Raw genomic sequence first — 25,109 nt, forward strand, 5'->3', positions numbered from 1 at the left:
AAGCCAGAACTGGAGCTTAAGCTAGTTAATTTAAGCTAGTCCAGAGTTGCCATCTGTCGAATCAGCGGCGAAGCATACAGTCTGCATCAGGCATCAGCGCCATCAGCTGCAGAAACGACGGAACAGTGAACACTGCAAACTGTGCAACTGCAGTGCAGAGCAGAATCGTCGGGAGACAGATGACCGATCTTAGAATCTGAGAAATTATGAGAAATCGACAAATCGTATGATTTCACAATTTCTTACTTTTTGCTAGTTTGGTACTTCTCAGGTTCAATGATCCTATAGCCGCGCCCACGCGCTGAGGCTGACGCGCATAATGAGGCTGCTGCCGCCAGCGCCGCTCCTTCGATAAAGCAGCACAACGCAATGCTTACACGCAACGCACGACTCGACAGCCGACGCACACGCACACTGCAGGCAGCCCAGTGAGTTCAGAGTTCAGACGTTCAGTAGTCGAACGAGTGCTTAGGCTCTTGAACGCACGATGAGATCGTTTTAGTACAGCAATTTTTATGCATTTATACCGCAATTTATACTCGCTTGCCATCGGTTATTACTGACTCGCCGAGGATCGAGGGAAGCAAGATATTCAGGAGCGACATGGAGAACAACGTGCTGGAGAAGCCCAAACCGTCGTCGGCGTCAGTCAAGAAGTCGGAGGACGACGACAGACACGAGGAGGAGATCCACGAGAAAGATGGCAGAAGCAAAAGGCAGGTCATCGTCTCCGTCATCATCGCGAGACTCGTCTACTTTAGAGTATCTCGCATTATCAGCCCGAGTGCCGATACCGAATGAATAGCCTCCTCATTACGGCTTCTTCGATGCATAGGCCGCACTTTGGCGTGGCGGATTCTCAACTCTTTCTCTTCATTGTTTTATTTTGCTCTCCGTTTTTCGTACGCATTTGCTCGCTGCACGATGCCCTCCAGTGTTTATAGAGCTCTACACACCTGACCGGCTAGGCGTTCTGCTGCGGCAATCCTACAGGGTGTAGGCCTAATATACATTATATTTATTGATGCACATAACCTAGAAATCAAGGCTTCATGGGAATCGATTATTTCGGAGCAGTTGATGACTCGAGTTATTTTTAGGCAATCATTATAATAGTCTTCATTTCTCCGGACGACGATCCGTTCGTACATACTTTATCTTTTCAGTCTCGTTATATCACAAAGATGATGCGCAGTCTCTTGCTTGTTCATCAGATTTTTTCCAAGTGTAAATCTAAAATAAAATCTATGCAAATTTTTTTATTATTTCTGTCAAAATTCCAGCTCCAAGAAGAGGAGTCGCAAGAAAAAGACTCAAACTGGTTCTGGAACTGCGACGGAGAGTAATGACGAGGGCAGCAAGGATTCGACAAACTTACCTCTACTGCCTGCGCAAGCGCCTAGCACTTATGCCAATATTTCCATCAAGGACATACAATTGGCAATGGACGTCTTGAACTCGCAACATAAGCCAGCCAAGACTCAGGAGGAAGCGCTGCAAAAGCCTTATCAATTTTGGAGTACTCAGCCAGTACCAAAAATGGGTATGTCACTTTCTTTGTAATTGACGTAATATTTTGAAAAAATTTGCATATCTCTATCCTAGAGATTAGAATGATGATTTTGCTTTCTATGCAGATGAAAAAATAGTGTGCAACGAAGCGATTGAGCCTGACAAAGTCTCTGTCAGAGCAGATCCCTACTCGCTTCCAGCTGACTTTCATTGGGACACCTTGAACCTGGATGATCCACTGGTACTGGCAGAGTTGTACTCGCTGCTATCTGAAAACTATGTTGAAGATGATGATGCAATGTTTAGGTTTGATTATCCTCCTGCCTTTTTAAAATGGTGAGTTCTCAAAACCTTCTATCATTGCGCTCATTGTGCCAAATTTATAACAATTATTTATCCATTCAAATGTTATTCTGTTCGCGATTCAATTCTTAGGGCTCTACAGCCTCCAGGTTGGTGCAACGAATGGCACTGTGGTGTACGAGTGACTAAAAGTGGTCGCCTTGTTGGTTTTATATCGGCTATACCTGCAACCCTAAGAGTTTATGACAAGTAAGTTTTTGGGTAATTAAAGAATTATATAATTATTTATCATCAGCAACATGGCGACATTTCATTTGAAATGTTCAAACTCCTCATATCAATTTTTTTCCTTGCAGAGTGCAAAAAATGGTAGAAATAAATTTTCTATGTGTTCACAAAAAGTTGCGTTCAAAGCGTGTCGCTCCCGTATTGATCCGCGAGATTACACGAAGAGTAAATTTAATGGGAATATTTCAGGCAGTGTATACTGCCGGTGTAGTGCTTCCTAAGCCCATCGCCACATGCAGATATTGGCATCGTTCGTTGAATCCGAAAAAGCTTATCGAGATCAAGTTCTCGCATCTGTCGCGTAACATGACAATGCAAAGAACTTTGAAATTGTATAAATTGCCGGACAATCCGAAAGTTCCGGGCTTCAGAAAAATGGTCCCAGCGGATGCGGCTCAAGGTTTCAAGCTTCTGAACAACGTAAGTTTCTTTCTTTTTTTTCCTTTCAACTTGTAAGCCATATTTTCTTATATACGAAAATTTGATTTTCTCCCCGTCCACTTCAGTACTTGAGCAAATTCGATCTATCGCCGATCTTTACGGAGGAGGAGTTTACGCATTGGTTTATGCCGCAGAGCGGTATAGTTGACAGTTTCGTGGTGGAGAATCCCGAGACGAAGACCATTACGGACATGGTGAGCTACTACACCCTGCCAAGCTCGGTCATGCATCACCAAACACATAAGAGCCTACGCGCGGCTTACAGCTTCTACAACGTGTCAACCGCCACGCCTTGGTTGGAACTCATGCAAGATGCTCTCATATCGGCAAGAAATGTAAGGATTTCGTGAAATTTGTCCAATAAAACCTACGCGAACCACGATGTGAACTCCTTCACATCCTGGCGCTTTGCTCTTGCATTTTTAAGCTCAATTTATTATCTTGCTTGATTACAGCTTGGCTTTGATGTGTTCAACGCACTGGATCTAATGGACAACAAGGAATTCCTGGAGCCGCTAAAGTTTGGCATCGGCGATGGAAATCTCCAATACTACCTGTACAATTGGCGATGTCCGAGCATGACGCCCAACAAGATTGCCCTTGTTTTGCAATAATAATTGTAAAATAAAAGAAACATCTGACAAACGAGAAGGCGAAGAAGTCACGAAAACAAAGTAGCGATTTTAAGCGCATCGTTTGAAAATTAGCTCAAGGAAAAAAAAAAATATATATATATATATATATATATATAAAAGAAAAGGTTGCAGAAAAAAGAACAAACACGAGCGGAATTTACACGTGCATATAAGTTTATCTTAGTGGTGATCACAGTTTCAAATATCAGTCAGAGTACTGCCGCTGAGAGAATGATTATAAGAGAAAAGACAAAACGAAGAATAAACGTTGACGTTATTGCTGCTGTTGTTGTCATACGCATACACACATTCACTGCTGTTGTTGCTACTACTTTACCATCACTGCGTTGCTGCGCGATGAAGTTTTAATTGAGACCTGGTGAATTTTACAAACAGAAACAGTAAATAGAGGGAAAAATGGAGTACCGCAACGAGAAAGGCTTTCTTCATAAACCCAGAACTTTTAATGGGTTATCTTCAGTTTTTGCTTAGAAATTTATATTTATATCAAACAAAAGTGTTTCGTTGGCAAGTTTTTGAAATCAAAGTAAATAAAAAAAAACAATTGTAACTAATCAGATGATATGAATGCATATGGGTGGAAGAAAATAATCTGTGGTAAAAGAAAAAATAAAGGACGAGTTTCATCTAGAGACATAAAACTTTATTTCATACCATTTTCATTGGCAATAATCTTCATAAAATTTTGACATAACTTATACTTTGCTTAAAAAACCAAAGATCTTTCACCGATCAGAATGCATCCACGAGAGTACGAAATATGTATGACTTTTTTTTAAAAACAGATTCGAGTAGCGGGCTTAGCTCGTTTAAGTACTGTGTGCAAAGACGAAGGAGAGACGGCAAGTAGCATGCTATAACCCTTTAAGAGTGCGCAAGTGCGCGGAGCTGCGAGCAAGGAAGCGCTCGTTTACTCGTACCGCAGATAACGAAGGCTATAGTAGGCAGCCTTGAAAAGCATCGCGCGAAGCCTTGGCCACGCGCGCACGGCTCCGCGTCGATGGACCTCGTCGCGCAGTCGCGGCGACTTTTATCGCGCGCGCACATGATATATAACGAGACTACGTCGGGAGCGGAGACGGGGTGACGGAGAGAGATTAATGACGCACCGCGAGAGGGGCGATGGGGGGCGGGGTGGTGGGGGGGGGGGGCAATTAGCGCGCGTACTCGCGCACACGGGGGGATGGCGCGTAACGTTTGTTTTTCTCGCGCGGCCTTTTTGCTCTTGATGTGAGTAACCTTTCGACTGGCAGCTGGGCAAGCGATAAGAGGCGCTAGTGTCATTATGCGAGGTTGTTGACTTTTACTTATGCATCAGGCGCCGGGACTTTGGCTTTTGTTTCAACAATGCCTGATGGGTGTTTTAGTCACCGCTGGCTCGTGCGCGGCTGATGCAACGCAACCATCGCTAGGCAAATGCGCACCTTCTGCCTCGCTTCAGTTGCTAAATTTGAGTGCGCGAGAGTACGAAAGCGTCGAGACCGCAAACTTTGTCTCGGAGAGCACCATCATCTCGTAGACTTTTGAAAGACCGGCCACGATCGTCTCAATTGAGGATGATCACTATATGATGGGAGGTGATATTGTGCGCGTACAGCCGAAAGTAGATCCCGGAGCTTTCGAGCGAATGAAAATTGGAACCTCGGAGGTGCAGAAGCGCGCACGAGAGGCTCTCGCAAGAGCGAGCATGAAGATCGGACATTATCAGCGCCGCGCACGGGGGGAAGCGCAACCGTGAACCGCGCGCGCACAAGGAAATCCGCGGATAGAAAGAGAATGCATAAGTAAAGGCTGCACCTACTGAGCGGCTCTCGCTCGCAGCGCTCGCACCGCTCGCACGTGAGCCAACAATAGCGCGACTTGAGCTCGCGGAATGGGAGATGCGCGTGCTTGCACTCGTCGCTCGTCGCGATAACGCTCGCTACAACGCATATACAATACAGCACTCTGCACTTGTTACTTATCAAGCTGCGTAGAGGCGCGCGGCTTGTATGTGGGGCGAAAATGGCGCGCGCACTGCTCCGCGAGGGGGGGACTCTTCGCCGGCGCGGCAGCTGAGAGCGAATGCGTATATAAGAGAGGCGGCCGAGAGAGAGAAGGCGAAATGTGCTTGCGATCTCGAATAAATATAGTGCCGAAGTCGAGTTGTAGCCGTAGCGTACGCGCGGGCTGCAGCTTTTCGAATTCGCGCCGGGAGCTTGCGGCGGTCTCGTGCAGCGCGCGGTGCCCAGTGCTCAGTGCTCTCCCGACCTCCTGCACAGCTGCCATCGTCCGGCATGCCGTCGCAGCCGCTTCCCATGTGCGGCCGCAACTGGTCCCTCGCGATCGGGCTGCTCTGTCTGCTGCTCGCCGACGGGACGGATTCCAGGCTGTTTGGGTATATAACTGGCCATATATCTATTGCGATGCGCGCGCGGTGCCGATGCGGCGGAGAAAAATAGCGCCGCAGCGCTCCTTATCGAGCCTACAACTGGCGGAGTTTAGCGACCTAAGAGAATATTCAATGAATTTTAGATAGTGCACATTACGATGGTACTCTATTTCGAGTGCCATTATATACTTATTATTGCAATTGAATTGCTGATACGGCGGCGGCCGATAAGGACAAGTTGTATATATATATATATATAGTTGAAGTGTATGAATCGATGCGGCGCCTTCTGCGTGATTTTTTTCGCTGTAAATTATCCCCCCTAACGCGCAGGATGATTTCACTGCAGATTCGGCCCAGCGGCCCCGCACGGCAACGCTTCGAGGAATTTCCAAGTCTACTGGAATGTTCCGAGCTTCATGTGCCACAAGTACGGCATGAACTTGGAGCAAGTGTCGAAGAAGTTTGGCATCCTGCAGAACCAGAAGGACGAATTCAGAGGCGATAAGATCGCCATTCTCTACGACCCCGGCGACTTTCCCGCTCTGCTGAAGGACGGGAAAACCGACGGTGAGAGCTAATTAGAGCGGGGCCAAACACTTATCTCGCATTTTTACATGAGGAATTAGGCTTATCGTCATAGACACTCCGCTGTATGCCTAATTAATTACGTATTCGCATTTTTATCTGCGCGAGAGGTAAAATATTCCACGCCGCAGATAGGATATGCGAGCGAATTGTACGCGATTGGCTTTTAAATTTCATGCTTACCCGTTTGAATCGGCAGACAAGATTCTCCGGAGAAACGGCGGCGTGCCCCAGGAGGGCAACCTGAGCCTCCACCTCGACTACTTTCATCGCCACCTGATCGAGCAGATTCCCAACGCCAGCTTCTCCGGCATCGGCGTCATCGACTTCGAGAGCTGGCGGCCGATCTTCCGTCAGAATTGGGCCTCGCTGCAGATCTACCGCGACTACTCGATCGACTTGGAGCGCCAGCGGCATCCAGCCTGGAGCCAGAAGGCCCTGCAGCTCGAGGCCAGCGAGAGGTTCGAGAGGGCCGGGAAATCATTTATGCAGAGGACGCTGGAACTAGCGCAGAGGCTCCGGCCCAAGGCCTCCTGGGGCTACTACGCCTACCCGTACTGCTTCAACATGTCGCCGAACCAGCCGGGATCTCAGTGCTCGCCGAAGGTCGTCGAAGAGAACGACGCGTAGGTTTCCGCTTTTTTCCGCCCGCTCATTCGCTCATCGGCATTTTACGCCTGCTTACGCACGATCGATCGCCTATCACCGCACCCAACAGCAATTTATCATCCAATTTAATCAAGACGATGCGCATCGCATACTGCAGAATGTCGTGGCTCTTTGGGAACCAGAAGATTCTCCTGCCGTCGCTCTATCTTCAGCACAAGCTCACTCCACAGCAAAGGGTGGCCCTCGCCCGGGGTAGAATCACGGAGGCCGTCAGACTCGCGAGAAAATCGCCCGCCAAGGACGTCAAGGTCTTGGCTTACTACTGGTTCAAGTTCCAAGATCAGCACGACAGTTTCGTCGAATCGGTAATCCACCTCGCTTCTAGAAACGGCCCGCACGTAACACCTGTGGCTTCCAACTATGGATTTCGTATCGTCGCAATAATGCAGGCCCTCTGCTGCAGTGCCGAAGCCCGAAAATTATTCGAAACGATTTCCATTATCGGCAAGCCACAATCATGAGACTGATCCACCTTGAATAATAAGCTTTTTCCGTTAAAACTCCATTTTCCACAGCGGGACCTCGTCAACACTTTCAACGAAATAGCCAAGCGTGGCGCCGACGGCATCATCATTTGGGGTAGCTCAGACGACTTTAACACCAAGAGCAAATGCCTGGCTTTCCAGACGTATCTCGACAAGACTCTTGGTCCGTCGGTCCAGCGTGTGAGACAGCAGTTTAGCGCTTGACATGCCGCAACAAAAGTGCCCAACTATTTTTAAACGGAGCCGTTGTATTTTTGCGTATCCAAGTTTCTATCTGAACGATGCGGCTTGGCGATCACTATGTACTTAATTAACAATGCGCAATGGGCGTGAAAAGTAATCGTTATCGCTGCCCCAGCGCGTACAAAACAAGTTTGCTCTTATTTCAGTGCTCCTGTTGATCGGTGCTAATTGAACATTCCACGTTATTGCACGTTAACACGAGCACGAGCACGAGATGTGTTGTAGTTTTGAAAATTGTGCAAATACTTTATTATTTATTCGAGCATTGTTAGAAGACATTGTCCGTTTATTTTTAATCCAAACACGTTCAAACTAAGCTGTAAAATTTATACCGAATTTACAAAAGTTGCAATACAAAAGTGCATCGATACTATATCCCAGTTGATTCTAGAGTGAGTGCGCTTGTGACTAGCGCTTGAGAAGCACTTGCAAGGGGATCCGCTCACTAGACAGCTGATGGCTGCAATTAAAGGACGAGAGAGAGAGAGAGAGAGAGAGAGAGAGAGAGGAGCTACTTATTATACTCACCGATCGCGACTCCCTTTATCATCCGCGGTTACACACACGGATAAGTATAGAGGCAGGCAGATGAAAGAAAACAAGCGACACGAGTATCTCCTGTTTCTCGCCTCTCTGTGCTCCTTTTCTCGGTGTAAGTGCACGCAGACGTGGGTCGCGTACGAGATGCTGGGGAGAGGTGGCGGGGGGGGGGGGAGGTCGGGAGAGGTGCCGCATCAGCGGTTCTGCGCGAGAGGAGATCGTTCGCCTCTCCGCGAGCGCGTTGAAGAGGAGCTACTTGCGGGCGATGCCTTCTGCTGAAGATCCTGTGATCGTTCCGAAAGCCGAGAGCGCGCCTCGGAGCCAGTATGAGCGGTCAAGGGGCGGTCGACTGGAAATCGGTATCGTTGAATCGAAAATGGGAAATTTCGCATCGGAGCTGGCAGCGATACCGATATCCCCCCCCCCCTCTCTCTCTCACTCTCCGCGAGCCTGCGCAGCGACGACGGCTCTCGGCGCTCGGCGGGATATAGGAGCCGCGAGAAGGCGGCAGGAGAGAAGGCGAAGCAAAGAGCGAGCAGGACAGAGAAGGCGCGCGTCTTTGAGCGCCGAGGTGGCTGCGTGTTGGTGAGCGAGCGCGGAGCAGGGGAAAAGGAAACCGCGGCGGGCAGGCCGCAGCTGCAGAGAAAGCGAGACGGAGCTAGGCCCCGCGCGCCGGAGAAGGAAGGAGCAGCCTGCACAAGATCACCGCCGCGGCGAGCAGTTTCTTCGTCGACGACGTTGCGCGCGACTCGACTCTGCGCCCATCAGGCGCTGCCGCGCCTCGTGCTCTGTGCCTCCGCTGCGTCTTCGCTCCTCCTCGAGTCTGCTTCCGACGAGCGCCGACGACCAAAGTGCCCAGGTGTGTATCCCAGCAGCAGACCGATCGGACATTCCCTGGCTCCGCGCCTGTCATATGCGCGAGACTGCGCGAGAGATCGGCAAAAGGCCCGCTTGCTCCGCGCAGCGGATTTTTCCGGAGTAATCCGTATTTGGCATCCGCATCGATCAGCGCCGCTCGTCGGGAGATTAGCTGCCTTTTGCGCCCTGCAGTATATTCGTGCGCGTTTTACATGTCGCTCGCGATGCGGAGAAAGGCGCGCGCGACCGAGTCTCTCGCACTCGCGATCTTGTTACTGGCTTTTACGCAGTTTTTAGCGCCTCGAGTGTCAGCCGCCGCGGCCGCCAGCACATTTGCATACGGCTACCTTGGGCCCCGCTATTTCGAAAACAAAACCGCGGCTCGTGAAATCCAAAACCCGCGGAATCGCGAGTCGGCTGCGGTCTTCCAATTTTAGAAGTGACACACGACACGTCTTGGAAAAATCCCACGACTTGAACTCGCGATGTCTCGCCGGAGCAGCTCCCAGCGCGCGCGCGCGCGCGCGCTTGCCCAACATCTCGCTGCGCGATGGAGCCGCCGTCGAGGAGAAAAAAATCCAAAGGCTCAGCTCGCACCTTTGAAATTTATTGTAATAGCAACGGCGCGCTCGATCATATCCCTCTCTCCGTCTCTCCAGCAGTTCCAGCTCTCCGCTGTGTTCTATCCGCACAGCACGGCGGCGCATCTGGCGCGCGCTCGGAGAACCAGTTGGCCGAGAGCGCTCTCCTCCTCGTTTTTCAGCTCTTCCCCGCGCGTCGCGTACGTCGTCCTCTCCCTGTCTACGGACGCGGCCTACACACACAGACACACACAGACACACACAGACACACACAGGCGCGCGCGCGCGCGCAGCGATCGCACTTGATCGGGGCAATCGCGTGTCGCGCGCGCCGAGGTCGAGGAAAAAACCGGCATGCTGCACACCTATACAAGTAAGTACAGGCAGCCTAGTGGGCTGATGTCTTTTCCGAGCGGGAAAGGCGCCGATCCCCGCGACCCCCTGCAAATTTTCGTCGTTGGGGGCAGTTGGATTGCTCCGAGCGGACGATTTTGCCGCGAAAGCTGGACTCGCTGCTCGCGCACAAAGGAACAGCCGATGCAGCCCGCGGCAGCGAACGCGCGCACGCACTCGGGAAAATTTCTCGAGATCGCTCCTCCCCGCGTACGTGCCCGTGCAAGCTACATGCCCTCCCTCTCCGCTGCACGGCGTGCGTAGCATAGCTATGTTATTATAGAGCAGGCTTATCGCGGCTAGCGCGAGTTTCCTCCTCGATGCAGTCGTCCGACGGAGCCCGGCATTTTACTACTGACGTACGTCGTGCGGCCCATCGGGAGGTAAGGCAACTCTGCCCGCAAATCGGAAAAAAGAACGAATCGAGCAGCGCGCATTAGGCAGGACAAAACGCCGCGGGCGGCGGCCGCGGCAAAAAGGGGCGAGAGAAACAGAGAAACGGCGGCGCGCGAGGGCGAAAAAAAAATAGTCGGTTCGGCGCCACTTAATAGCTATCACGTTCTTTCGCCTCTGCCTCTCCTTTTTTCTCCATCATCATCATCGTCCCGCGTATGCGTGTTTAAGTATATATAGGCGCGCGCGTGGCGAGCGCGCAGTGGAGGGGCCCTTTTCGGAGGCGGACGAGGTGGCGTCCGAAAATTTATATCCCCGCGGCGCGCTCCCCCCCCCCCCCCCCCCTCACTCTCTCTCTCTCTCTCCCTCTGATGTATACCTGCGGCGCGTGTGTTGCAGCGGGACGAGGCTGGAATCGGCCAACATGGGACTACTCGGCAATTTCGGCACGTCTCTGACGCTCCTGTTGGCGCACCTGAGTCTCCTGCGAGCTCACCGCGAGCACAAGGTTCGTTATTATTTGTCACGCTCACGCCAACTCTGGCACACTCTGGTTGAATCGGCACGTTGAGCGCAGGTGCACAACATCGTCCTGTACCCCGACAAGGAGAGCTGGTGCAAGACCACGCCGATCAAGCAGGTCGTCACCTGGCCCCAGTGCTCCTCCCAGGAGCTCGACAACAACGTCTGCGTCGGCGCCTGCTTCTCCTACATGGTGCCCCACAGCGAGCCCTCGGCGCCGGGCGACCTCATCCGGCCCTACTGCGACTCCTGCCAGCCGCTCGACAGCATATGGCACACGGTAAGCGCTCTCGCTCCTTCCAATCAACTCGGCCCGATTTCCACTAACGCCGCTCGCTCCCGCAGGTCACGCTCGACTGCAAGGACAAGGACGACAACCCGACGACGATGCAGAAGAAGGTGCAGATAATAACCAACTGCTCGTGCAGCTCGTGCATGGAGTCGTCGCGCATCAAGCCGGACTTTAACAGCCTGCTCCAGTCGCTCGAGCTCGAGTCGAGCCGCCTGAGCGGCCAGCAGCAGCAGCAGCAGCAGCAGCAGCAGCACCACCACCACCACCACCACCAGCAGCCGAACCAGCAGCCGAACCAGCAGCAGGCCCCGCCGACGCAGCGGGAGCTGCAGGAGTCCGAGGGCCCGGCCTCGCCGGCGCCGGAGCCCGCCTCGGCCGCGGCCGCGGCTCCGGCCAGACTGGCGCCGGTCCCGCCGGCGGCCGGCGAGCCGAGCGAGGCGCCGCCGCCGGACGGCTCGACGGGCCCCGCCGTCTCGGGACTGCACGAGACGCCCGACCTGCTGCTCGATCCGAACCTCCGGGGCTCGGCGGCCGGCAGGCCGGCCCTGGGCCCCAAGGCCAACGAGCGGCTCATGCAGCTCTTCAAGCAGCTCAAGGAGCCCGGCCTCGCCGGCGCCGCCGGCCTCGAGAGGCTCAGCAAGCTCAAGGGCCTGGAGAAGCTGGAGAAGCTCGAGAAGCTGGGTGAGTCGCGCTTTTGCCTATTTCGTAACTCGCGCACGGCCACTAACGAGCAGCTCCCGCAGCCACGGAGAACCCGACGGCCAAGGAGTTCCTGGCCAAGCTGAGCGAGCTGCTGCACAAGTACAGCAACCAGGACGAGCTCGAGCCGCTGGACAACGACGAGGACGGCTCGGAGGACCTGCTGCGGCTGCCCTCGGGGCCCCCGCCGGCGGGCCCGGCGCCGGCGCTGCCCGAGCTCCACAAGGACGAGGACGACGAGGAGGTGCCCTCGCTGCAGGACCAGCAGCTGCGCGTCGCCGCGTCGCTGCTCCACCGCACCGGGCCCCACCACTCGCTCGTCCTCGACTCGGGCGTCAAGGAGAAGATCGACGTCGAGTCGCACTACCTGCACCCGGCTCTGGCGGGCCAGGAGATCAGCTACAACGACAACGCCCTGCTCGCCGCGGACAAGGCCAAGAAGAAGGGCTTTTGAGCCTCGCGCGCGCTCGGGCGGCAGAGAGTTACCAGAATCTGGCCCAACGGCAACTGGCATAAGTGCGCTCGATCGGCATTCGTCGGATCACGGGGCATCGGGGGCGAGCGCGTCGCGACTCGGCGGAACAGACTGCTGCGCGTGTCCGCGTAGCCTTCTAGAGAGAGAGAGAGAGAGATAGATAGATAGATCTTTATTTTGCTCAAAGCAAAGAACAATACAATTCGTTTTGAGATCACATAAGACTGTGTCTCATACAAACTAACAAAGAGAATATTAAAATATAATTACAGCATTTTAGAAGGTAAAATTGCTTGTCCTACACAGATTAAAATATAATACTTTGGTAAAAATACCATCACAAACAATCACATTTAGTCATATTAAATCACACAATAAACCTTTCTAACTTTACGCTGTACACGTGAGAGAGGGAAATTCAATTTCCCATCGAAAACGAAGGAGGTGGCCGTCATTGGTACCGGCGGCAAGCAACGACAGTGCGGCTTGGATATGAATTCGTTTCTAGATCGTTTGAGGTGATGTCGGTAATTTGTAAAACTACGTCACCACAACCGTGTGTACTTACGAAGAGCCCCCTCGTACAGCGGGGACGGCCTATACTGGATGTATGCGCGCCGAGTCACTAAAATATGCTTTCGTACTTTCTACGATAATGTCCATTGTATAGATTGTTTCTCTCTCAAGTTTTTACCTATACACGGGCGCCTAACAAAATAGAGATAAAAAATTAATATATTCACCACGTATACATATATAAAGTAACAAGGAAAAACGCTTTCACGATATATCGCCAATGTATAAAACGAACGAGTCACAAAAGCTCCGATCCGCTCAGAACGTACACGAGCTATTGTATGTGTTTCTGATGCGATGAACCCACTGTTGATTATTATTTACGCAATAAAAAGCGATGAAACGTTAACAAGAGCTGTCCATATGCACCCTTTGTCAATCTGCACGTCAGGCTTGGAAACATGTTGGCAGTCGCGCGCCGACCCATTCGCTCGGCTGGAGCAAAAAACTTTCACCTCGCATAGCTGCGCCAGCAAGAGGCAGGTACGCGCGCACGCAGACAAGTCCGGCCGGTGAGGACGGAAAATTAATGAAAATTGTAGCGTGCAGCGTCGTCGACACGGCGAAGCGAACTCTATCTCGGTCGCGCAGCGGTAGGGGGGCCGTGGCGGCACTAGCTACAGTCGCGCACGTATTAAAAGCGATTGGCTGTCGCACGCACGAGAGAGGGATCTCGGCGGTCTATACGGCTTTCGAGCGCGGGCCGATCAGTTAGCCGCCGACAGCCCCGCTGCCTACTCGTCGATCTTCACAGAGCAGCCATCGTCGCAGACTGCGCCCGCGCGAGAACGAGGTAATTGTGCGTTCAATGTTCTCCTTCTCTTCGAAGCTTCGGCAAAGCATCGATATTCGACCCGGCGCGCCCGGGATTGCGTCGTTGGAAAATAAAAAGTTCTCGCGGCATATCAGTTACGTAACTGCTACACGCGCCCGTCCCCTGCCCGCGATAACGCGAGTAATTGAATAATTGAATTTTTCTGAGCGCCGCGCCGCCTCCTGCACTAACTGGGAATAAGCCCAACAAGTGTGTCTACGTGCTCTCGGCAATACTCATATCTCTCGCCGATAAGGAATTTCGTCGGCTCGCGGCTGCTGCCGATATGTGTGCGCTGCAATTGCAGGCGCGACGCTAAATATACCTTGATCTCTGGACACACAGGAAAAGTAGTCGGCTGCTATCGCAGAAAGGAACAAGGCGTCGCGCCGCGTCGAGCCGATAAGCTGCGCGGACAAACATAGATCGTCTTGGCTCTTAGGCATCATCGCACGCAAAATGCCGACGACGCGAGTAGCCGAGGGCATTGTCGTCGGGACGTCGGCGCGCATCGGCATCAGCGGCATCAGCGGCATCAGCGGCATCAGCAGCAGCAGCTTCGACGACGGTGGGCGCAACTGCAGCTACTGACTGGACTGGCCTGCAGCCGCGGCGGCCGGAACGAGCAGAAAGCATCGTCGTCGCCCGGCGGTGCCATGTGAGCCGAGGCTGTGCTTTCACTTTCGTGATCAGCTGCTGCTGAGACTCCTGCCGGCGAACCGCTGAGCTCGAGAGCCGCCACTGTTTGATATACGCATACAGCAGCCCCTCGTCGCGGACATGGACATAATGGACGGTGAGTGATTTTTCATCCCGCACCTCGCCTCGCTTATCGCAGATGCGCGTTTATTGGCTTTCACCCGCTATCGTCATTCACATCGAGCACTCATGAATATAGTGATTCCCTGGCTCGAGCCGGGCGTCTGTCGCTCTGAAACATAGCCGGATTCCGTCCAGTTATCGTCATGCGGACGATCCCCTTTATCTTGTCGGCAGATCAGCCGATTATTGTATTTGCGTGGGTATTACGATGCTTATCTCCTCGGCGCACCTAAATATAAAAAAGTACACGTGCGCGCGCGTAATTATTCGGCATAATAGCCGTACTTATATTATATATATATATATATATATATATATATTATATAGCTTTTACCGAGCTGCGGCTTATCGGAATGCGCAGCCCGCTCCTCTATTTTCTTCTTTTTTCCACTAGATTATCGAAAGTTTGTTATCCCCTCTTCAAGTGTGTCAAGCTTTATCTTGGGAGTGGACTATTCGCTCATTACTTTCCGCGCTCGATCTCGGAGATCGTATAATTTTCCTATGCCGATCGTTTATGACGGTTGACGAGGCGCTGTAAAAATGTGCGCTGCATATCCTATTGTATAGGGATACGCTTGAACGAGCGATTCCAGCGGCTCTAAACCTGCCATGCCTCCGGCCTGTACGAACATGCGCACTGGAGCGGTTTTTTGCATCGTTAGCGTGCAGTCCGCACGAATTCACTTATGCTCTCCACTCCTCCAGTTGACCAACGCAATTTTTCCGCTTTATCGGTGTTTTTCCGCAGCATGACTCAAAGTATATATTACTTTGAATAACAATCGGCCGATGCGCGATAACATAAATTCAGCACGGATTCTTTGTTTTACCGCGAGTCAAAGAAATAAACAAGAGAAGAGCTGTATAACGAGCGGCATTTCGAGGTATGCAGCCTCTGAAAACTATATATACCTACTACTCGACTTTTTCTGCGCTATTATAATTGTTAACGTCGCCTTATGCTAGCTATGTATTCTGCAAGCCTTCGCGTAATAATGACCCAGATTCACTGACGTCAATCCGGTTGCAGGTGCTAAGGCTCAACTAGCGAGACGATATCGTCTATCGATGTAATTAAAAGCTGCGACTATATTGGGAGCATCAGGACAAGATCAGATCAGACAAGTTCAGACCTCATTCGACATTCGAGCAAATTTTACACCCACCCAAGCAGATTATATTATACCCACCGCGCGGGTATAATATAGACTACATCCTGATGAGGAGCGCAGCGAATAGGCCAACCTTGTTACCTTGCCCACGTGCTCCGAAAATAAATCGTCCCCTCTATTTATATAACTCGCTGTGCGCGAGAGCTCGACGAGAGACTGTACAGTGTAAATGCTTCGGAGCATGAAGTCGCGCGAAGTAACATTCACTCTTACTCATGCTCCGATGCCATTCCTCTTGCCGTCTTTCTGCAAACGCGACTGATACGTCAGCGTACCCGCATCTATTCTATAATACTCGAGTCATACAAGTATAGGATTTCGCGTACGAGGCAGATCATTTGAGCGCGGCGTCACGAGGCATTGTGGAATTTCGATGGATCGTTCGGGAGGGGGAGCGCGCCTAATGCACGTGGATGCAAATGACTTTTGCTAAGGCTATTACGTGTCGGTTACGCCTGTATTAAAATTGTTTAAGATTGTTTAAAATTGTTTTAAATTGTTTTTCTCCTGTGCATGGCAACGAGCTTGAGCTGCGCGCGTGACGGGGTACTGAGAAAACACGTGCCCGTACGCAGTAGCAGACGACTGTGCCCGCCGATATAACCTCCTATGCAGCGCGCACAAGCTAACTACGCGCATGCGCCCACCCGCGCAGAGCATAGTCGTCACCGGTCACAGTCACACAGTGCAAGACCAGCCGCACCTCGTATATTACAAGAATATACGGCCAAAAAGCCAGAGTAGCAGTGCTGCCGGGTACTGTTATATTGTGATGTCCGCCGACGTCGCTGCTGGTATTTCCACCGCCGCCGCGTCATCCTGCGAGTGCGTGTCGCCGCACGCTCAGTCAGTCGGCTCAGTGATGAGAGAACACAGCCGAGAATAGACCCTCGTTTCGCACGGCCGGATACATAGGCATACAAAAGTGCATAGGCTTCATACTATACCTGCGTCAGCGGTGTACATTGTCGTCGGCGAAGAGGCGCAGCCGAGAGTCGAGACCAGTTGTTTCGTCTGCTACTAAGAATACACCAACACTGTCAATACCTACAAAGTATCTGATGCTGATTCTGCCGATGACTGCCGCTTATTATATATATATATATGTGTGTGTGTGTGTGTATATATAGGCTATACCTAAGTACAGCGCCGCGAGGAGGCGAGGGGCTGATGCTGATCTGATTCATCCGCGTTCGCGCCCCCTCCGCTGTTCGTCAGTGCGGAGAGCCCGCAGAGGTAGACTCTCGCGAGCTTAGCTGCAGGCGAACGAACTATCGACCGCGTGCTCCGCGGATTCTGTCCGTACTCTTGAACTCTTGAGCTCGCATATAGCGTTAGCAGTCTCGTCAACGTGTGCGCGCGCGTGTACATCGGTTGTTTAACGCTCGCCATCTTGATACGTGATATGCCAGCGCGCTTAGTTGCAATAATCTCTGCGCGAAGGCTAGGTGTATCACGCAGCAGCAGCAGCAGCAGCAGCAGCAGCAGTGCGAACCTCGAGCGAAGCCAAGCTCTCGAGAGCTGTGCCGATGCTATCTCACTCTGTGCACTGGAGATAGTGGATCCTCGACAGGTGTGCTGAGCAGCGGCGCGAATAAGTACGTCGTCGTGAAACTTCTTCCCGCAACAGCTTTGCTGAGAGATAGTAGAGCATTTTATCTCCATCGCCAGCGAAGGTCGCATCGATTCGGCCTCGCGTACTACACTGCTTCAGCAATCAGCGCTTCCCAGTTTCCTTCGATGTCTTAGACTGCAGAGTACAGCAGCAGGAGGAAGCGAAATCTCCAAGTGTTCAGCAACGTTACCGCAGCTTCGTTTTGCAAGAGCATCGGCGTCATGAACAGAATATTAGAAGAAATGAACGACCACGTTCTTATGGAATTTTGTGTTCTTAGAAGTCCCGTGGCGGCGGGATTAGCTGTCTTCGAGCGAATCGTCTGAGTCGTCCTAGTGTATTCGGCATTCGTGCGTGTGCCCCCACGCTGAAACAAGACTATTACGAGAGTCCTGTGTCTTTTCATTTCTTCTTCAGTTTGACTTTTTCCTACAGTCTGTCCCAGAAGACGAACTTGAGCTGGAGCGAACGCCGTTGAAAGTGTCGCCGCTGTAGGGACTATATTATACTTGCTCCACTTCTCTTAATTAAAAGACATCAGAGTGCGTGTTTGCTGAATCGAGCGCGCGCGCGCGCGCGCAACTGGTCTGAATCAATTCAATTTCATTTCTCGCAAGCCGTTCAATTAGTCAGCGGCATATTTGGGATACATCTCATAAACCGTAATGTATTTGAGCAGACCACTCAGCAGCAGCAGCAGCAGTGAACAAATTGGGAAGAAAGGCTACACGAGATTGACTGCGCTGAAAAAGCTACATCTTGGCTTCCAGTCACAGCAGCTCCTCGATCAGGGTATGCCCAGTGCTCTTCTTTGACGCCTCCCTATTTTTTTCATTATTCATTAGTCTTGCAGAGAACTTGATAAACTTGACAAACCTTTCCATATTAATTCGTTATTTTACTGAAATTGAAAAATCAGTTTAATACCACTTTTATCACACACATATAGATAAGATATTGAATCATGAGATTGCACAAGACATTATTATTATTATTGTTCTCCTGACTAATGACTAATTTAAAAATAAAAACCATCTACCGTATTCTTGTTATTGAGATCTTTATAAACTTTTATCAGCTGCTGCGCTTCCACTGACGACAAGTGTCTTCCTGCTTAATCCAAACCTTTTCCTATCGAGCGCTGCTGGATTGGAAGAAGTACTAGCTCTGAGATTACATCACGGTATGAGCGAATTCGAACGTGCAATCATCGATTCACGAATTGGGTGGAGAAAACTTAATGATCCTGGTGACTGACAACAACAACAACAACAAGACACCAGCATAACTTTAAAGAACTCTAAGCGATAGCAGTAGCTCTCGTCAAATGCAAAGCTATTATTATGTGCTGCTGTTGCTAATCGTTGAAAGACTCGCAAGTAGAGACTCCAAGATGGCGCTCGATCGGTGGCAGTATCGGTAGCAGATGAGTTAACTTTTACTTGAGTTCCTATTCGCATATTCGCAACTCTGAAGCATTTGACACAACTGACCTATTGCGGCTTTCTTACTTATCTTCATTAGGGTTAAACCAAAGATTGTACATTTATCTCAGTACTAGGTTAGTTTAATTATAATTATATAGGGCATAAGAAAACAATAAAGCCTAAGATTAAAGTATCTCTTGAAAAAGAGAGCAAAGTTAATGCTCAAAAATGCCAGCTACACCGAATAAGCTGTCACTCAACTTTACCAAAAACAACTACAGTGTTTTTGGTACAAGAAGCAGCAATGATAATGTTGAACAGCAAAGCGAGCAAAAAACCGAGCTGCTGGAGGGTGAGAATGCTTTAAGACCATTTTTTTCATTTCTGCATGTATGAATCGAGTGTGGTAATAGTTTTTATATTGCGCAAACAGAGATTCAGAAAAATTAATGCTGCATTTGCCATTATGTAACTTGACTTTTCTTTATTATCACGATTATTATTAATATTACCATTATTATTCCCAGGGACTAGGGGCAACGGACTCCTCCAGTTGAAGAATGGAGTGGATTATGTTAATCCTGGTGAAGAGGACCAGATGGAAATTTATGGGTAAATATACTTGATCATTAAAATTTCTGTATACAACTTCAGAAACTATATTTGTTGTGGAAATTGTGCGTAGGTACAAAAGGAATACAGCATACACTGCCGCAACCTGGTTCCTGATTGCAATCACTGGTGGACTATTAAGACTTGTATTTCATTGGGTGCCACATCTCATGCTATTAGCTACCCATTCCAGATGTTCTCTAGAGCAAGCTGAAAAGGTTCTCCTGAAAGAGAAATTTCAGGGTAAACACACGAGCTACCACGTCAAGAACATTAAAACCATCACATCTCAGGAAATATGGTAAATTGTGCCATATCATTATATTATGCAGTCGTCTAATGCGTGCATTCTAACGATTATTTCGTGCCTCTCTGATTTGCAGGAAAAATTTCCGGGACGAGGACAGTAGCGGCAACGTGCTGCTGTCGGACGAGGAGGAATTGCCCGCTAAATTGAATGATTCGCGATCCGAAACTCTGCAGCATCACAGTGCCATTACAATTGAGCATCAGCAAGATTATAAGGATCAAGAGCAGACTCCAATGGCCTTGTCGTTCCACTTGTCTGGCGGGCAATTTAAAGGTATGCAGAGGCTTTCTGTGTAAAACTCAGCGTTTGACTGAAATGACAAATCAACTTTATTGCTACAGAGACACAATGCATTTACACGTTTACGTGCAAAAAGCTCATCTATATCTGGGACTCGGAGAGGTGCGAGTACCTCAAACTTCGGGGCCTCGACACCGGTGTGCTCAACGCGACGCTACACCAGAGCACAGGCTTGAACGCTGCCCAACAGAGCATGCGTCGCGGTGTCTACGGCAACAACGAGATTGTCGTGCCCGTTAAAGGCTTTCTCACGCTTCTCGGACTTGAAGTCCTAAACCCTTTCTACGTCTTCCAATTATTCAGTTTTTGCCTCTGGATTTCCGATGATTACGTCTATTATGCCATGGTCATCCTTACAATGTCCGCTTGTGGTATCGTCATGGCTGTCTTGCAGACTCGAAGGGTGAGAGCGCGTTGACATTTTTTTTCTTTCTTCATTTCAATAAAGTCTTACACGTGCTATAATTGATCTACGTATGTGCGCGCAGAACCAGCGCAACCTCCGCTCAACCGTGTCATCCTCCGATGTAGCGACAGTTCTTCGTGATCGGGCCAGCGGGAGCACGGCAACGGTCGCGGCAAAGTGCTTAGTGCCTGGCGACATTTTAGTCATACCCTCGTATGGATGTATAATGCCGTGTGACGCTGTGTTGCTGACGGGCAACTGCATTCTGAACGAGTCCATGTTGACGGGTGAATCGGTGCCGGTCACCAAAACCCCCATACCTGCCACTAGCGACGTCATCTACGACAGTAAAGAGCATGCCAGACATACGCTCTACTGCGGTACTCGCGTTCTACAGACACGTTACTTTGGTACCGAGATGGTAAGCCAGCGCACACATGAAACAAATTTATATAATAATTCTCAACTTAAGCAATACATTTAATTGCTTTCAGGTACTAGCAGTAGTTATCCGTACGGGTTTCAATACAAGCAAGGGCGGTCTCGTTCGTTCCATCATGTACCCGCCACCGGTCGACTTTAAGTTCGAGCAAGACTCTTACAAGTTTGTCGAGCTTTTAGCATGTATCGCAAGCATCGGTGTCGTTTACACAATTATTTCCAAAGCTTTGCGCGGTGTTGCGGCCAGCCACATCGCCCTCGAGGCGCTTGATCTCATTACCATAGTCGTGCCCCCTGCTCTTCCGGCTGCAATGACGGTTGGACGTTTAGGTAAGAAACATGAGACTTGATTTTTCCTCGTACAGACATGGTCATTTAATGTATTATTTTCTTATGTATGCAGTTGCGCAGAATCGCCTAGAGAAGCACAAGATTTATTGCACTAGTCCGCGAGCTATCAATGTTTCCGGGTCCATTGATTGCGTTTGTTTTGACAAGACTGGCACACTAACTGAGGATGGCTTGGACATGTGGGGAGTGGTGACCGTCAGCTCAAAGAAGTTCCAGCTTCCAGTCAAAGACATGTCAATGTTACCCTTGAACGAGGTGCTCATTGGTATGGTCACGTGTCACTCAATCACGATAATCGAGGGCCAATTTATTGGTGACCCGCTCGACCTGAAGATGTTCGAATCTACCGGTTGGATTCTGGAGGAACCCAATGTCTCGGATACCTCGAAATTCTCTATGCTCTTCCCGACCATCGTCAGACCGCCGCTGCACTCGTCGGCTTCTGCTCTCGTTACAGCTTCGATGTCATCGCACAATAACGAGCAGCAGCACGATGCCGAATCACAAGACCAGGAGCAGCAGCAGCAGCAGCAGCAGCAGCAGGAAAATGGAGTCGAGATTGGTATTGTTCGACAGTTTCCCTTTACCTCGAGCCTTCAACGGATGAGCGTTATCACTAGAACCCTTGGAGCTGATCACTATGACTTATACTGCAAGGGCAGTCCTGAGATGATACTCAGCCTGTCTAGACCGGAGTCCAGTAAGTTGGAAGAAAAAAAAAAACGTTGATTCAAGTATCGTAACTGGGTTAAATTGCTATTCTATTACATTTTTCTACAATTGTTTCTAGTTCCACACGACTTTAACAGTGTTCTGCAGGAATACACCTCGGAGGGTTATCGTGTAATAGCCTTGGCGCACAAGTCCCTAAAACGTCTAGCCTATGCCAAGGTTCAGCGTATAACCCGCGAGGTTGCCGAGACGGAGCTCAACTTTTTAGCTTTCGTGATTCTTGAAAACCGGCTAAAACCCGAAACGATGCCTGTGATTGCGGCCCTTAACGACGCTGCCATCAAGGTCGTTATGGTCACTGGCGATAACATGCTCACAGCTCTATCAGTCGCCCGCGACTGTGACATCGTTAAGCCTGGTGAGCCAGTAATTGCCGTGACTGCGGTAACCCAGCAGAATCAACCCAAGCCTCAAGTCTACTTTACACGAAGTTTCACGCAATCAAGTCAATGCAACTCGTCGCCTACCGCTGCTACTGCCGACGCAGAAGCTGCAGAGCTTGGTGACTTGAGCGAAATCACGGATATCAACAGTGTTGTTAGTCTGGATACGATCGAGAGTGGTGGTGGTGTAGCAGTAGGCGATACTGTGCTCAACAATTATCTGTCGGATAAGTAAGCTCGCTCACTTGTTGCCCAACAATGAATTGTGCAATTTTTTTCAAATGAAATTAATCAATTTTTCATCCCGCAGCCTTCGGCAAGGTTCTGCCGCTGAAAAAGGTCGACAGCAGAATAGCCCTAGAAAGAACGATTACGTGTTCTCTCTTACCGGCAAGACATGGGCCTTGATCAAACAGTATTATCCAGAATTAATACCGAAGTTGACAACTCGCGGAACCATCTTTGCCAGAATGTCTCCCGATCAGAAACAACAGCTCGTACAGGAACTACAAGCCCTCGGCTACTACGTGGGTAAGGATAGAAATTTCATATTTTTCTAATTTTATATTCTTTTACTAATCAATCTCAATTTGCACAGCTATGGTTGGCGACGGTGCAAACGATTGCGGCGCTCTGAAAGCTGCACACACAGGCATCTCGCTTTCGGACACCGAGTCTTCGGTTGCCTCGCCCTTCACCAGCCGCGAGACCAACATCTCCTGCGTACTGACGGTGGTGCGCGAAGGTCGCGCCGCTCTTGTCACCTCGTTTGGCATATTCAAATATATGGCGGCCTACTCCCTAACCCAGTTTATCTCGGTCATGCTGCTCTATAGCATCGAGTCGAATTTGACCGACATAGAGTTTCTCTACATCGACCTATTCATTATCTCCATATTCGCTTACTTTTTCGGCAAAACTAAAGCTTACGAGGGTCCACTGAACAAGACGGCGCCTCTAACCAGTCTAATGAGCGCCACGCCAATTCTGAGCCTCTTTGCGCAGATCGTCATCGTTGGGCTCTTTCAGTACTTGAGCTTGTGGAACCTCAGGCAAATGGATTGGTTCGTGCCATTCAATGGCACCAGCACTGAGAACAAGGACGATGTCGGCTGCCCAGAGAATTACACCATATTCATCGTCAGTTCGATACAATACATCATACTTGCAGTGGTATTCTCCAAAGGCAGACCCTATCGTAATGCCATCTGGACGAATTATGGATTATTAGGTAAGAGAGAAAGAGAATGTGTAATTGATATAACTCGTGTTGAATTTCCTTCTGACAATTTCACTTTTAGCTTCCTTCATACTCTTGAGCGCATTTTCGGCTTACTTGTCCGTCGCACCTTTCGAGGGCCTCGCCGATTGGTTTGAACTGGTATTGCCCGAGGACATGAGCTTCAGGTTCGTTCTTCTAGCTTACGGACTGGCCAATTTCTTTGTATCAATGTTCGTGGAGTATTTCGTGATCGAGTACCTAGTATTCATCAAGTTGAGAAAGAAGCTACACAACGTCGATAAATCGCGCAGAAAATTTTTAAAGTATGACAGAGATATGGGAAATAACAACGCCTGGCCGCCCTTGACGCAGGAACCGCTGCCCGAAGCGGCACCCGACATCCTCATACGACAAAATCAGGTTGGTAAAACAAGTGAACATTTTTTTTACGCAATGAATTGTAACACTGAGCCGAACGCATGTGTGTAATAGGTAACAGAAATCAAGATCGAGAAGCGCATAACCGAAAGCGTTCCCTGCTCGGATTATACGCCATCTGCAGCTTCGGCTGTTCGCCAGCTTTCCAGCAGCAACCAGCAGAATCGTCGGGGAAGTCCGCCTTCTTTGCCACCCGACTGCCTTCTTCCCTTTAAAAACATGGAGCGATTTGGCGGCTCGACGCGGGAAGTGCCACTCAATCCTCGCTCTCTGTACGATACCGAGCAGCGCAGAAACACCGTGTCCATGCAAACGGTGCTGAATTTTTACGACGAGGGCAAGCTGCCGACTTGTACTATTGCTGCTGCTGGTAACGCGCAATATGCAAAAAGTTATCATAAGCCGCAGGAGGGAAGTAGTAAGCCGAGACTGAGTTCCGAGTCGGCGCGCGAAATTGACCGGGGCGGCGAGAAGCTGCTGGTTAAGCGAGTAAAAGAAACGAATCCTATCGCAACTTTGCCGAGACACTCGGCAGCCGTGCTAACAGCTAAGGCCGGTGTCGAGGACCACAACAAGAACGGCGGTGCTCAGAGCGTACTCGAGCTGGACATCCTGCCTTCTTGAGGTTTTTTTCTTTTTCAATGGTGCAATACATATTAGCTTTGTTTTTCATTACATTGTATTGAAATATGGAGATTGCTTTGCCAAGTATTTGGCTAATGTATCCAATTTGTTATATTAACAAACTTGCTTACATTAGCAGAGCTACCAGATATTAAAATTGATTAACTATTTTTTGAATCGTTAGTATAAGTAATATGGAAGTAGATACGGTAAAAGTTTGTACGATGAAATTGTTATCTACAAATCCTTAAATCAAATCTGAACTGCGTAAATCGTTAGATTTCGTACTTACTCCGAACGCAGTTAAAGATGATTAACATATCGATTTTTTTGGCTCGAAATGAGTATTATTCTGTGCGGGCGCAATAGAGGAAAGAAAAGAGATTTACTTAAACAAAAGGAAAGAAACGCAAGAAAATACCGTTACATGTATTTTATTGTATAAGCGTGTCATATAAACGTAAGAGCAAAACAAGGAATGAATGTGCGAGTAGCGCAAGTTAAACAGTTAGTTTGTGGATAGAATTTATTGATCGTGTGATAACTTTGTAT

At 49.8% G+C, this 25,109-nt stretch overlaps 3 protein-coding genes across 4 annotated transcripts; all 3 read left to right on the top strand.

Annotated features, from left to right (window-relative positions):
* The first annotated feature begins 381 nt into the window (after positions 1-381).
* LOC100115755 (glycylpeptide N-tetradecanoyltransferase 2) lies at positions 382-3,841 on the top strand. The gene is made up of 7 exons (XM_031930970.2): positions 382-716; positions 1,284-1,543; positions 1,638-1,848; positions 1,948-2,064; positions 2,172-2,523; positions 2,610-2,879; positions 3,000-3,841. The coding sequence occupies exons 1-7, from the start codon at positions 604-606 to the stop codon at positions 3,156-3,158; spliced, it is 1,482 nt and encodes a 493-aa protein (XP_031786830.1). The 5' UTR covers positions 382-603; the 3' UTR covers positions 3,159-3,841.
* A 1,450-nt stretch (positions 3,842-5,291) lies between these two features.
* LOC100115714 lies at positions 5,292-13,234 on the top strand. The gene is made up of 10 exons (XM_031931392.2): positions 5,292-5,577; positions 5,921-6,141; positions 6,359-6,785; positions 6,926-7,133; positions 7,344-7,514; positions 9,436-9,908; positions 10,721-10,829; positions 10,899-11,123; positions 11,189-11,816; positions 11,879-13,234. Exons 1-10 carry the CDS (start codon positions 5,477-5,479, stop codon positions 12,286-12,288), a joined length of 2,973 nt encoding a protein of 990 aa, XP_031787252.1. The 5' UTR covers positions 5,292-5,476; the 3' UTR covers positions 12,289-13,234.
* Positions 13,235-13,562: 328 nt separating this feature from the next.
* LOC100115629 (cation-transporting ATPase 13A2) lies at positions 13,563-24,951 on the top strand. Of its 2 annotated transcripts, none has more exons than XM_008208564.4 (14): positions 13,563-13,678; positions 14,045-14,495; positions 19,266-19,350; positions 19,424-19,651; positions 19,734-19,933; positions 20,002-20,363; positions 20,449-20,787; positions 20,861-21,137; positions 21,211-21,858; positions 21,949-22,504; positions 22,584-22,804; positions 22,872-23,504; positions 23,575-23,915; positions 23,988-24,951. In XM_008208564.4, the coding sequence occupies exons 2-14, from the start codon at positions 14,480-14,482 to the stop codon at positions 24,555-24,557; spliced, it is 4,476 nt and encodes a 1,491-aa protein (XP_008206786.1). In that variant the 5' UTR covers positions 13,563-13,678; positions 14,045-14,479; the 3' UTR covers positions 24,558-24,951. The 2 variants fall into 2 exon arrangements, with proteins under 2 accessions (XP_008206786.1, XP_008206785.1); XM_008208563.4 differs by lacking the exons at positions 13,563-13,678; positions 14,045-14,495 and adding exons at positions 16,457-18,103; positions 18,390-19,090.
* The last annotated feature ends 158 nt before the right edge of the window (positions 24,952-25,109 follow it).

Source organism: Nasonia vitripennis, chromosome 5 (genome assembly GCF_009193385.2).
Source record: "Nasonia vitripennis strain AsymCx chromosome 5, Nvit_psr_1.1, whole genome shotgun sequence".
In the NCBI taxonomy this organism is placed as follows: domain Eukaryota; kingdom Metazoa; phylum Arthropoda; class Insecta; order Hymenoptera; family Pteromalidae; genus Nasonia; species Nasonia vitripennis.

Bases quoted from the DNA above. Each gene is read 5' to 3' on its own strand.
- LOC100115755 (XM_031930970.2), top strand. From the start codon at position 604: ATGGAGAACAACGTGCTGGAGAAGCCCAAACCGTCGTCGGCGTCAGTC. The intron at 717-1,283 runs GCAGGTCATCGT...TCAAAATTCCAG, and splicing joins AAAGATGGCAGAAGCAAAAG to CTCCAAGAAGAGGAGTCGCA. The intron at 1,849-1,947 runs GTGAGTTCTCAA...TTCAATTCTTAG, and splicing joins CCTCCTGCCTTTTTAAAATG to GGCTCTACAGCCTCCAGGTT.
- LOC100115714 (XM_031931392.2), top strand. From the start codon at position 5,477: ATGCCGTCGCAGCCGCTTCCCATGTGCGGCCGCAACTGGTCCCTCGCG. The intron at 5,578-5,920 runs GTATATAACTGG...ATTTCACTGCAG, and splicing joins ACGGATTCCAGGCTGTTTGG to ATTCGGCCCAGCGGCCCCGC. The intron at 6,786-6,925 runs GTAGGTTTCCGC...CGCATACTGCAG, and splicing joins GTCGTCGAAGAGAACGACGC to AATGTCGTGGCTCTTTGGGA.
- LOC100115629 (XM_008208563.4), top strand. From the start codon at position 18,967: ATGCCAGCTACACCGAATAAGCTGTCACTCAACTTTACCAAAAACAAC. The intron at 22,505-22,583 runs GTAAGCTCGCTC...TTCATCCCGCAG, and splicing joins AACAATTATCTGTCGGATAA to CCTTCGGCAAGGTTCTGCCG. The intron at 23,916-23,987 runs GTTGGTAAAACA...TGTGTGTAATAG, and splicing joins TCCTCATACGACAAAATCAG to GTAACAGAAATCAAGATCGA.